Source organism: Danio rerio, chromosome 3, assembly GCF_049306965.1.
Source record: "Danio rerio strain Tuebingen ecotype United States chromosome 3, GRCz12tu, whole genome shotgun sequence".
In the NCBI taxonomy this organism is placed as follows: Eukaryota; Metazoa; Chordata; class Actinopteri; order Cypriniformes; family Danionidae; genus Danio; species Danio rerio.
The window spans coordinates 3,656,244-3,670,511 of NC_133178.1; the positions used below are offsets into that span (position 1 = coordinate 3,656,244).

The 14,268-nt window shown below is 38.8% G+C and overlaps 1 protein-coding gene across 1 annotated transcript; it reads right to left on the reverse strand.

Annotated features, from left to right (window-relative positions):
* Nucleotides 1-3,308: 3,308 nt before the first annotated feature.
* On the reverse strand, nucleotides 3,309-14,049 carry trim35-7 (tripartite motif containing 35-7). The gene is given in 6 exon segments (NM_001020697.1): nucleotides 3,309-3,872; nucleotides 9,427-9,545; nucleotides 9,619-9,641; nucleotides 9,714-9,944; nucleotides 10,106-10,198; nucleotides 13,496-14,049. Coding segments are annotated over 6 exon segments (1,383 nt in total). The 5' UTR covers nucleotides 13,898-14,049; the 3' UTR covers nucleotides 3,309-3,357.
* Nucleotides 14,050-14,268: the final 219 nt, after the last annotated feature.

Here is a 14,268-nt window from a genome sequence, read left to right on the forward strand (position 1 = left end):
CAAAATATATTAATACAACTGTGATTTCAGCAAAGTTTGGTATTGATGTTTGTCATGTTGTTTACTGTAAGATACTCTGCAGCTTAGCTTAGCATAGATTATTAAATCGGATTAGACCATTAGCATCTTACTCAAAAATAACTATTCTCTCATTCAGGTGAAATATACAATCAAGGACCTTTACTGACATACCATGACTGAAGCAGGAGCATTGATATTACTCATAACTGGTGCAAGTAGGGTTGTCACGATACTGGAATTCGGAACCAGTCGATACTGAAATTTTAAAAATGTCCATTTCCCGCAAACATTTGAGCACTGGAGCATTTCAAAGTCACGTTGATCTGCTAGTTTGTCCATAAGCTGACATACAAGCGATCCACTGATGAATCACGACTTTTAAAGGCTCCACTGTCCCTGTATCTGTGGTTATACTGAGTAAACAGTGGTGAGTTCGGTGAGCTGATGACCTTCACGGCCAATCACAATCATTTCTGTTGAGCATGTGAATACTACCAAACCAGCGCCGTTTAAGAACATGCTCAACAGCGCTTCAATGTTAGTGGAAAATGGATGTTTTTAAAATTTCAGTATCATTGGTATTGAATTAAAATATAGTCACAACCATAGGTGCAAGTGTCGGGAATTGTACACCAGGTAGAGTTTATTGATTATTCAGCCAGAATGAGAGTACATATGGAAGCATACGAGTAGCATAATTCAATTCAAAATGTAATATGCAAAATGGCAATGCAATATGTTAAATGGCAATGTATTTCTGTATTTGAATTAGCATTTTCCAAGACATATGAGCAATGTTTGGTGCAGAATGAAAATGTAAATTAAATTACATTGTTTGCATTTCTCATTTCAAACACTGTTTTAATATGTAAATTGTATCCACATTTTAAAGCTTTATAAGTAGCAAAATTAAATTGAAAATGCTATACACAAACTTAATTTGATGTGAATAAAGTACAAGCAGAAACTGTAGCAAAATGATAATTTAAATGTTATTTGTCCTAAATGCATTTACGCTCACGTCTAGGAAACGCAGGATTACATTTTCAGCATAACAGCATGGGATGTGTGTAGCAAAATTAATTTTGAAATGTAAAATGCAAAACGATAATGCAATATGTAAAAGGCAGTGTATTTCTGTATTTCAGTTAGCATTTTCCAAGACATATGTGCAATGTTTGCTGCAGAATGAAAATGAAAATGAAAAAAAAACATAATGCATTTTCATTTAACACATCGCGACGAATGAAAGCCAATTTGAAATTGAAAATGCATTCTGGCCTGGCCACGCCCACAGACGGCCACCGTTGCTGCAAGGCGGGTTTTAGGTTATGTCGTCACAGCTGCCGCGAGGACTATTAGGGACATTTGGCAGCATAAACATGGCGAAGTCTGTTCCTCAGCGGCTTCGTGAAGCTGCACGAGCCCTCGAGCGTGAACTGGGAAACACTTTAGAAAAGCAATCACCTCCTAGCTCAGTAAAGTTGGCCTTAGGTTTGATATTCGCGCACGCAGTTTTAGGGATCATCTGCGATTTACATCAACAGAACCAAAACGCACAGTAACGCAAAGCAGAAAAAAATTGAGGAGATTCCAATAAATGGTTAGAGGCCAGACTGATTTAATACAGGTAGCAAAGCTACTATACCTCTAACTATATGGTACATACAATGCAGAAATAGGCAATAGCTCTTGTCATAAGCATACAGTACACATCAGCTAAAGCCCCTTTAGGTTCTGTCGATGTAATTTGCAGATGATCCCTAAAACTGCGTGCGCGAATATCAAACCTTAAGCCAAGTTTACTGAGCTAGGAGGTGATTGGTTTTCTAAACTATTTCCCAGTTCAAGCTCGAGGGCTCGTGCAGCTTCACGAAGCCGCTGAGGAACAGACTTCGCCATGTTTATGCTGCCAAATGTCCCTAATAGTCCTCGCGGCAGCTGTGACGACATAACCTAAAACCCGCCTTGCAGCAACGGTGGCCGTCTGTGGGCGTGGCCAGGCCAGAATGCATTTTCAATTTCAAATTGGCTTTCATTCGTCGCGATGTGTTAAATGAAAATGCATTATGTTTTTTTTTCATTTTCATTTTCATTCTGCAGCAAACATTGCACATATGTCTTGGAAAATGCTAACTGAAATACAGAAATACACTGCCTTTTACATATTGCATTATCGTTTTGCATTTTACATTTCAAAATTAATTTTGCTACACACATCCCATGCTGTTATGCTGAAAATGTAATCCTGCGTTTCCTAGACGCGAGCGTAAATGCATTTAGGACAAATAACATTTAAATTATCATTTTGCTACAGTTTCTGCTTGTACTTTATTCACATCAAATTAAGTTTGTGTATAGCATTTTCAATTTAATTTTGCTACTTATAAAGCTTTAAAATGTGGATACAATTTACATATTAAAACAGTGTTTGAAATGAGAAATGCAAACAATGTAATTTAATTTACATTTTCATTCTGCACCAAACATTGCACATATGTCTTGGAAAATGCAAATTCAAATACAGAAATACATTGCCATTTAACATATTGCATTGCCATTTTGCATATTACATTTTGAATTGAATTATGCTACTCGTATGCTTCCATAAGTACACAGTAGTCAACATTTAAAGTGGATCACCTTTGATAAAAGTTGTCCTAAAATGACTGAACAACACCAACTCTTGTCTTTGGACAACTTTGAAAAGCATTTTTAATTTACTCCGAATGTTGACTACCGTAGTTCCTATCCATATCGGTCCTACAAAGGGAGCAAGTGTTCATTTTCCTTTGGTGTTAATATGCAATGTTACTACAGAAGAGTCATGCTTAAAATAGGAAAACTATTGAAACTCTTTGGTCACTTTGAATGAGATGCTAATGGTCTAATCCAGGGGTGGGCAAACTCGGTCCTGCAGGGCCGGTGTCCTGCACAGTTTAGCTCAACTCTAATCAAACACACCTGCTTGTAGATTCTAGTGATCTTGAAGACACTGATTAGCTTGTTCAGGTGTGTTTGACTAGTGTTGGAACAAAGCTCTGCAGGGACACCGGCCCTTGAGGATCAAGTTTGCCCATCCCTGGTCTAATCTGATTCAATGAACTATGCTAAGCTAAGCTAAGAGTGCTTCTGCCAGAGATCAGCTGAATGGATTTAAAAAGTGGTAAAACTCACCTGTGTAGCTCTTAAAAATAGTTTAATTCCAACAAAAGTGTATTATTTTCCTTTAATGAAACCCTGTGCCTCAGGGATTTTTCACTCCTCAGGGATTCCCGCAAGTCAAAATTACTTAAGGCTTTTAATGCAACCGTGCCCAGGCTACAGCTTTAACATTTACTGCATATTGGTCGGCAAGATCTTCTGATAGGAAAAACCCCAGAAGAAAGGAAAGACAGTGTCAGAGAATGTGGCTGTGAATGTGTGTAGATGTGTGTCTGTTGCAGGATCAGAGAAACTCACAGTTCCTTCATCACAGTCCAGCTCAACCTTCACACACTCCAGCTTCTGTGTGACAGTGAAACAAGTGGACACAGTGGAGTTCAGTGAATCCTGTGGAGGATTCTCATAATACTCCACACTCCAGACATTAGTGTCATAGAAATCACGGCCCTTCCTTTGGTTGGATGCTGTCGTCACTCCCAGATTCCAGTAAAAACTGTAGCTCACCTCCACAACCCAGCTGTGTTTCCCTGATCTAAATCCCTCTGAGCCCAACACACACGGAAAACGGTCGAATCTCTCAGGATTATTAGGAAACTGACGTTTGTCCTCGCTCTCTCTGACGCTGGTCAGATCATCAGACAGGATGAGATGTGGATGAGCAGTGTTTGGGTCCAGAATCACAGGAGCTGAAGAGAGACATCAAAAAACAGCGTTTTTTTACACTATCCTGTTCATTTCTCGATCAAGAGTGAGCTGTACTATTATTATTATTAAAAGCTGTATTATTATGGCACAATTATTGCATCTTCCTCTGATAAAAGTCAATGTTATTAGTTAGAATAGCAAAGTCCACTAAAGGAAGTCGGGAATTTTTATATATGGCCCCTAAACTCTGGAATAGCTCTCTAATAATGTCTGAGGCTCAGACACTCAGTTCAAAACAAGATTAAAGACCTAACTTTTTAGTAAAGCATACACACGCAATGCATCATAATGGTATCATGTATGAGTGTGCTCCATGCAGTTTAGTGGGCTTGACAAACCACCCATAGGACACACTCTTCTTGTCTTTATATACTAGGGACTTTGTTAGAAATACTTGTATGCTTTATATGTTTGTTTATATAGCACCTCTTTTCATTTATATCACTTTATTTTGATGGTCGCCTTAATGCTGCGTTCACATCAGACGTGGAAGAAACATCAAGCGCAAGTGATTTACATGTTAAGTCAAAGCAAAGACAAGAATAGACATCCTGCGGTGGGAATGATGCGATACACGTGAATTGGATTTTTACATTTACATTTACATTTAGCAGACGCTTTTATCCAAAGCGACTTACAAATGAGGACAAGGAAGCAATTTACACAACTAAGAGCAACAATGAATAAGTACTAAAGGCAAGTTTCAGGTCTGTAAAGTCTAAGAAGGGAAGTATTAGTAGTTTTTTATTTTTTTATTTTTTTGAGTACAGTTAGTGTGATATTCAGAGAGGCAATTGCAGATTAGGAAGTGTAGTGGAGACTAAATAGTTGAGTTTTTAGTCGTTTCTTGAAAATAGCGAGTGACTCTGCTGTTCTGATGCAGTTAGGGAGTTCATTCCACCAACTGGGCAGATTGAGCGTGAGCGTTCGCGAAAGTGATTTCTTCCCTCTTTGGGATGGAACCACAAGGCGACGTTCATTCACAGAACGCAAGTTTCTGGAGGGCACATACATCTGCAGAAGTGAGTGCAGATAAGAAGGTGCTAGGCCAGAAGTCACTTTGTAGGCAAACATCAGAGTTTTGAATTTGATGCGAGCAGCAACTGGCAGCCAGTGCAAACGGACTAGCAGCGGAGTTTTTGCGCGTTTAACACTCTTAACCATGTCTTGCGCAAACCGATCAAGTTCAAAAATCTGAACTTCAGCGGACATACGCGCCACATTAAGCAATCAGGAGCTTGCTCTTGTAGGGGCGTGATTATGACGTAGCGCCTGTTGTTGGTGTCCCGGGGGAAAATCCTCCTGCACACACCGACAACAGTTCATCAAACTTGACTCAGCTTAAGCCTAGTTCACACTACAGGATTTTAAACATCAGCAGATCGCTGTGCTGTTCACACTACATGACTTGACTTTGTGTCTTTTAATCTCTGTGGTGTTCACACTACGCAACACTTTGTGAACGATCCACAAGAGGGGGGTCACACACTACATGATCTGACAACAACTCATTCCCCATCAGTTCATTCAAGCTACTAAACCACAGCCAATGAAATTTTGAGGGAGGAGTCGTCAGAAAAAGCTGAACACTATTGGCTGCTTGTGTGCTGATGACATCACTGACAGCGTTTCAAGCTTTGGATAAAGCATTTTAAAACATCGTCAAATCAGCTGATTTATCAGCGGATTAATCACTCATCTGCAAGGTTCCAGTGGAGAGATACACAGAGAGTTTTTAATTTTTGTAATTTTATAACTCTTTGAAATAAAACTAACATATTAATAACACCCTGCCGTTTTCCAAATATCAGTGTATTTCTTTCTGACATTGTTATTTTTTTATTACAAAACAGTAAAGAACTGAGCATTTCTGCCTGAAATTACCATATTGGTCAAAATGACTGCATGCATGTCTGATACTTTTTACTGTGACTTTAAATATGTGTGCATTTTCTTGCCTAGCAACTTCCTGCTAACATAAACAAAACTTTCTGATGGCAAAAACATCAATTTACTTCAGAAATCTTTCAAAACAGCATATTCTGTGCCGAATAGCTCCTGTTTGAAAGTGAAAATGAAAGCCAAGACCTTTAAGTGTTTTAGTATCTTAACTACATATTTATAGGCTTTATTACCAAAAAAAGATGATATTTTTAGGGTAATGGTGTCATTAAATATGATGCCAGACATTCAAAGCTTAATTTTAATATCTCACTAATAGCTTTGAATGTAAATATGTTGTGACAGTATGGCGTTTTATATGAGAACGGTCAGAATGAGCAGTATGGTAATTCTAATAGTTACAGAATTCTAGTTCCACTGTTAATATATCCTACTCTCATGTCTGTGCTAACGCAGGATGAAGCGAGTGCACCGATGCCCATTCTGACCAATCACAGATGTTTCTGCTGAGCTCCTGAACACACAGGCATTCAGCTCATGCTGATATGCTCTCTCATTGGCTGCAGCTCGTCGCTACATCTGACCACACGTGGGGTTGAGTCGGCCGACTGCTCTGGAATATTTAGCATGCTGAATGTTGGATTTCCGTCTGCGAGGTGTCGGCGACGCGTCAGCGAGCCTCGTTGATGCGTTGTTCATTAGTTCACACATAAAGAGCGGCGTGCGCCGTGCACCCGCAGATTTCTTCCCGATCACAGCCCGATCTGTCGGCGAGCTCGTTAACTTCCAAATCGGGCTCAAATCAGGCTTAAAATCCTCTAGTGTGAACTAGGCATTAGTCGGAAGCACCGCTGAAAGCCAGATCATCCAGGTATAGTTTCTAGAGGAGTTATAAGCTCACAGAGCTGCTGCACCTCTGAAAGGATCTAGTGGACTCAGACAAGGCTCCAAACATATTGACGCTGTTTTTCAGCCTACATAAAGCACATGAACAGTTATTTTCTGTGATAAAAACATTAAAGTCCATGTGAAATCAAAATTAAAGTTTTTAGGTGTAAGTATCAATGTGTTCTTCTTAAAGTTTTTGACCCTTCTAAAAGCATAAAATATAATATGTTTGCAGATAATGGAAAATAATCGGCACTATAGGTGGGAATAGATTAATTCATTTTTATCTAGATTAATCTCACTGAAATCTTGGAATTAATCTAGATTAATCTAGATTAAAATGGCTCATTGGAATTCTTCTGAAGGCATTCAGCATATGTGTGCTACCCAAATAATGACTAAAAGTCAGTCTTTGAAAATGGGTTTCTCAAGCCAGGTGGCGCATTAGAGCAGGGGCTCATCTCCTGATTCCAAAACGCATCATAAACTGCTTGAGAAACTGTTCTACTATGATAATTAGTGATGAAAATAAATTATGTTGAGTAAGATGTGCTTGTGTTTACTAACTGTATATTAATGTTGAACTGTTGGTCTACATAAGCACTAAACAGAAATGGAGTTAATTCATGTGGAGTATGCAGATATTAGTGGCATTATTGAAGAGAACACCGCAATTAAACGGTTAGATAGTTAATTAAATAGTTACATTAAACTATGACCATCATGTAGGACTTTTCGCCATATTTTCTGACAAGATCCGCACACGTGGCTGTCAGTAAAGGACCGCACACACACACATCGTGAAATGTGGACGTTTTTTCTTTCCCTTTGGCGTACACTATTAAATTTCTTAACACTCTCACCAGTCCGTCACGGGGGCATGGATGAAATGTTCATGAGTGAAGGTGAAAGTGCCAAACTGCAGTTAAAGTCACCCAAAATTACAGGAAACTCTTACATGAAAGCACTTCACGTAAACACCTTAATCATATTATTGTCTATTAAGGCATATAACTAGACTACAGATGTCCATGTAAGCGTAGTCAGTAGTGTCTTCAGAGTAAGTGAAAGATCCAGAAGGACATCCTGCTGATTTGATTCAGAAGGGCACTGTTTTGTAAGACGGCTCACCTGTTTGACTTTCATTCACTGTCATTCATTTTAAAAAGCTACCGCTCTATTTTATTTGTATAAGTTTTACTGGAACACATGAACTCTACAGATGCCTGATAGTCAGATGTGGACCTAACATTATTCAAATTCACTCTAGTGAACTGCATCCATGTTAGCATGTCACGTTTGATGTGGTAATTTCACAGTAGGAATACACATAGGTTTGAAGACTTGTTCTTGCCCCCTACGGTGCAATACGGCCAGGTATACATCCGCATTAAAATATCAAGGTGAAAGTCATCATAACTTGTGTAGAACAGACCCAGCTCCCAACCCAACTTTGAGTATAGATTAACAGCATTTTTTTTTAATCGCCAAATAAGAGTCTCGCATTAATGCAGCACAGCAATGCCGTTAACGGAACCACCAATAATCAGCACACTGCAACTTATGCTCTCAAAAGACTCATTTAATTGTTTAAACTTGTCTTTTAAGAGCTAAAGGGGCAGTGTGACAATTATATTATTACATTTATTACATTACATACAGGCTATATGGTTAAACTCAGGCTATCTCTTCCTTTATTTAAAGTACAGAGATTAATGTTTATTGTGGTCTAAACAAATGACAATAAATAAGGATGTGTAAATGTGTATTTCCACAGCAAACAAATATAAAAAAGCCACAAAATCTATCATAAATTTGGAGAATGCACAAAAAAATCTGTAATTTTAGTCACAGATATAAGATGTTTTTGTGAGGGATTGGTTAATAGAGCTTTCTGCTATATGGAGCTTGTTGTGATCCCGGACAAGCCCCCACATATGGCTCGTTTCCACTGACTGGTACAGTACGGTACGGTTCGGGTCGGTACGGGTCACCTTTATCAGGCTTGCGCTTCCAGTATAAAGGGTACCCTTTTGGTGGGCGTGGTGTATGACAAAGTTTCAGTCTACGTCATTTTCGCTCGAGAAAATGTCTACAATGAAGCTGCACAGGTCGTTCACATATCATATGAAAAGCACTTCTCACAAAACAGATGCTTTACACACATAAATACTGGTGTATAAATGTTTATTACTAACTTTTTTACATTAAAAAGTTAATCATACATTTTACATCCTTTGTTTACATTCTGGCTTGTTGCGTCTACGAATGACGTATCTCTGTAAACCAATAGCGTTCAGTTGCGTGTGTAGCTCCACCTTTTGGGACCCTTTCTGCAGTTTGGGACCCTTTCGAAAAGGTCCCGAAAAAGTGGTACGGTAAGGTTTGGTTCGGTACGCCTTTTGACAGTGGAAATGGCCATAAAAGCTTACCAAACCGAACCGTACCACTCAGTGGAAACAGGCCAATAATGACATGTCTATAACCCCACACACTCAAAAATGGTACTAAACTGCAGTGGAAAAGCGCCAATATATATGATTGCTGCTCTCTTTGGGTCAAACACACATATTTAAAAATACAGAGGCATTCATCAAAGATTAAATAAACGTATGCAAATCATGATCCTTTAGAGTTAAGATCACAGGGACATCTTTTAACCATTAAACATACAGCAAAGACCACAGCTAATATGATCTTCAAAACCAGCCGAGAAAGAGAAAATGTAGTAGTGTAGACTCTTACTGTAGTGGACGATGTCCTGCATCTTCTTCCACACTCTGTACTGCAGGTTCCCCAAGTACTGAGACACATTAATCAAAGCTCCAGAAGGGATATGTGGGTCTGGAAACAAAGACTGGAACCTGGAAGAACATTCAGGAGTCAGAACGGCCGTGGCTTTGGCTTCAGAAGCAGAGAGAGCAGAGGATCACTCACCTTTCCATTGACACTAGAAAATCCTGCAAAGCAAAAATAATTGATCATTAACAACTCAATCAATCAATCACTCAATCACTCAATGAAAACCAGACCTTTATGAAGCAGATGTCATTGTTTTTCAGCATCTGCTCTGTGCGCTTGATTGTGTGTGCAGTTTCAAAGATGCGCGTGTTCATCTCATTCAGTTTCCTCTTCATCATCTGCTTATTCTGCTCCTCTTCGTCCTTCAGAGCAGAGATTGTAGCAGCTTCTTCATCACGGAGAAACTGATGAAGCTTCCCAAACTGGAGTTTAATCTGAATCTCGGTGTGCTTAGTTTGAGCCTTAAAGCAAATCATATAAATCAACACCTCAGATAATGAACATTGGAAATAAGTGAAGAAACAAGTCATAGAACAGATGCAGAGCAGATTATTGACATCAGTTTACTGTGTAAATATGTGCATCAATGATAAAGCTGTAAAGAATGACGGTGTTTGCTCACCGTGGCGTGCTGAATGGTTTTCTCAAACTCTTCTTTACTGTTTTTGTATTGTTTTAGTCTCCCTTTTAAGGACTTCATTGCTGTTTCGATATCCTGGAATTGAGAAAAAATAAAAGTGCACAAAACAACAGCTTCAACTCAGAGAAAACAATGACACGGTCATTTCAATGGAAGCAGTTACAGACGGCAATAACTCAAAAACCTCTTATCCCAAAAAGATCTAAAGTGTGTTTCCTACAAAAAGACAAAGCTGGTTATGTTTCACAGCTGTCTTCTTATTTTTTTCGCTCGATATTACGAGCCCTGCTCCATTTAAGCCCTCGCAATATTTGTTTAGCCGGGAGAGCTCGCGCTGAGTGGAGCTCTCAGCAAGGGACCGTCGGAAAAGTGCTTCTTTTTTTTCGTTTTTTTTTTTTTCGTTTTTCTGCTCCGCTCAGCGCGAGCTCTCCCTGTTGCAAGGGCTTAAGTGTGTGCGTGTGTGTGTTTGTTTGGTGCTGTCTATGTTTGTGTATGTGTTTGAATGAGAGACAGTGTGGTGCTGTGTGTTTATACAGACAACTTGTTATAGTCTCCCCCCAAAATATAACACTGTATTGGAAAGCATCGTCAATGCACCGTGATGCACCGAGATATCGAATTGAACCGAAAGCATGATAATCGTAACCGAACCGAACCGTGAGACCAGTATAGGTTCACACCTCTAGTGTATACCATAATAAAACAAATCAGAAATCAAAGCAATGAATTATAAGATGAGGTAAATCCCATTGTAAATCATACCCATCGTAGATAAACAGATAGAACCCTTAAAGGACGTTCAAGATGAAAAGCAACCAGAACTATGAATATACTCAAACCACTCTCTTCTATTGCAAGTAATAATGTAGCCTACACTCTTTTTAATTTTTTAATTATCAATATTGTGTGTTTTAAAAAATAATGTTTTTTTTACAATGTGGATGTCATAATTGTAAGATTTTTGTATTATTTGAATTGTTAAATATTCCGAATTTACAAAAAAAAAAAATAAAAAACTTTTATTAACGTGAATAAAAGTTTTTGTTCACATTGGTCAAGCTAAAGTGGCAGTGGGGCAGTAGGTAGTGCTGTCGCCTCACAGCAAGAAGGTTGCTGGGTCGAACCTCGGCTCAGTTGGTGTTTCTTTGTGGAGTTTGCATGTTCTTTCTGCCTTCGCGTGGGTTTCCTCCGGGTGCTCCGGTTTCCCCCACAGTCCAAAGACATGCGGTACAGGTGAATTGGGTTGGCTAAATTGTCCATAGTGTATGTGTGTGTGAATGTGTGTGTGGATGTTTCCCAGAGATGGGTTGCCGCTGGAAGGGCACCCGCTGCGTAAAAACTTGCTGGATAAGTTGGCAGTTCATTCCGCTGTGGCGACCCCGGATTAATAAAAGGACTAAGCCGACAAGAAAATGAATGAATGGTCAAGTTAACCTCCATGAACTATCTATATATTATTTATATAAATACATAAACCAAGTCTGAGAGTTTTAGTTTTTTGGCAGTTTATTTCACATTTCTTGTTTGTAAAAGCTAAATAAAAATAAAAAGTGAACATCATTTTTTTGTATTGTTTTGATTTTAAAAAACAAAAAGGTATAAGAGCCTGGAGGTATTATTCACTTTGCATATTCAGTTCGCAGAGATTTGTAGGTACAGACATGTATTGTGTCTTCGAGTTTTTTCTGTGTTTTTACTATTGTCCATATCGATGTCTGAATTATGTCGTATCGACTGAAATTAAGAAATATTTTGTGATATACATTTTTGCCATATCGTCCAGCCCTAGGTTTTGGCCACTTCCAGGCTGGTTTCCAGCCATTTTGAGCCTGGTCTTAACTGGTCAGGCTGGGAGATAACTAGCTAAAACCAGTTTGACCAGCCTGGTTTAAGCTTTACATAGCTGGCTTTGGCTGGGCTAGCTGGTAGCCCAGCCAAAACCAGCTATGTCCAGCTTAAACCAGGCTGGTCAAAATGGTCTTAGCTGGTCATTTTCCAGCCTGACCAGCTAACAGCTTTCCAGCCTGACCAGCTATAAAAAATGTGCATGGATGTGACGAAATCAATGTTTACATTTACTTTTAGAGTATATTGAATCATCTGTGAACTATTTTGCTGATTATTAGAGTTTTTATTTAGCTAATAATTAGATATTAATATCATATTTTGGCATGTTTAATTTTATTTAGTGTAACGTTACTACAGACTGCCAAAAATTATAACTAATTAAGCAGAAAAAAAGCCTATTAAATTTAGTTTTTCAAACTATTACTGTATGCACACATTTTACCCCATGGTTTAGACTACATAAAACGGAAATATACGTAATCAGTAGTAGATTCAAGTCCTGTTGGACACAAAATTCGACAGTAAATAAAACATCCCTACTGAAAAAAACAGCTTAAACCAGCCTAGGCTGGTTTTAGAGGGGTTTTGGCCACTTTCAGGGTGGTTTACAGCCTGGTCAGGCTGGGAGATGTCTAGCTAAAACCAGCTTGACTAGCCTAGCCAGGCTGGTAGCCCAGCCAAAACCAGCTATGTCCAGCTTAAACCAGGCTGGTCAAAATGGTTTAAGCTGGTCATTTTCCAGCCTGACCAGCTAAAACCAGGCTGGAAACCAGCCTGAAAGTGGCAAAAACCCCTCTAAAACCAGCCTGTGCAACCAGATAAAACCAGCTTAGGATGGTTTAAGCTGTTTTTTGTTTAGTAGGGATACCTCAAAATGTGGAAAAACTTGGTACAGTAGCCAACTTTATAGAAAAAAAATGTGTATGGATGTGAATGTTTACATTTATCATGTGAATAGACATGTTATAAGATATCCCAGCCCACATGAGTATTTAAATTGTTTATTTTATTTTGTTTATATCAATTGTGATTAACATTACTTTAAATCCCTAATAACATATTCTTATTCAATGTAATTCGACAGTAAATAACATTGTTAAAAGAAACATACTACAACTTGTATATAAAGAATACTTAACTTAGTGTTATCACGACGCGCCATCAGTCGGCCATATTGGAGAGCAAACATTGCCGAATTTTGCTTTTACAAAATTTTAACATTTTGCTGATTTTTTTAGAGCTAAAAATGATCAATTATTGTCATATTTTGGTATGTTTCAGTTTAATTAGTGTTACGTTACTACATACTAGTAAAAAAGCATAAAAGAGCCTAAATTCAGTTTATCAGTAGATTACACATTTTCCTGCACACGAAGTACTTCTCTGTATGATTAAGCAGCTTCCACGTGTCTACGAAGTGGTTTAGACAACATAAATAAGGAGAAATAATGTATTTAGTAGCAGAATACAACGATTTACACCTTTTGTTTACATCCGAGTAACACGAAACATTGGTCTTCTTACCTTATATGCTTGAACCAGTTCACCGATGGGTCTGAATGTGTGCTGGTCGTGTTGGTGTGAGGTTACACACACTAAACACACAGGCTGTTTGTCCTCCAGACAGAAGAGTTTGAGTTTTTTATTGTGTAAACTGCAGATCTCCTCTGGTTTCTCTTTTCTCTCCTTAGAAAACGACTCGCAGACGTTTTTCAGCACTAGATTAGACAGCGGCTCGTGAGCGGATATTCTCCTGCAGACAGCACACTGCTGAGTGCCCTTAGTCCTCCAGAAGTGCTGAAGACACTCTCTACAGAAACTGTGACTGCAGGACAAAATAACAGGATCCTTGAAGACTTCTTGACACACAGGACAAGATAAATCCTCTTCAGAGAGCGAAGACATCTTCACCGCCTCTGTATCCATTGTAATAACGCTCTAAACTGAACGTGTTTTCTTCTTCGGTCAGTGATTTTTGCCTTCAGATGTTGTAGAGTTGCTCAAAGTGAGTTCGAGGTGGAAAAAACGACAGCCTCTCCCTTAGACCACAGACTTAAAAGCGAAATACCCCCACCCATCTCCACATCCGGTCACACCTGGTAATATTCAGATGAGTTTTGAGTCAGTTTTGGTCGAAGGACGAGGGAACGCGCACCTCCAAGTGGGAGGGACTTATGGTGCGGGTAGTTTTTGTTAATGTATATTAATTTCTTTTAATTGTCAATGCTTGAACAATAACACAAATGCATTTAAATTACACAAAAACACTGACACAACAATCTATTCACATTCACATC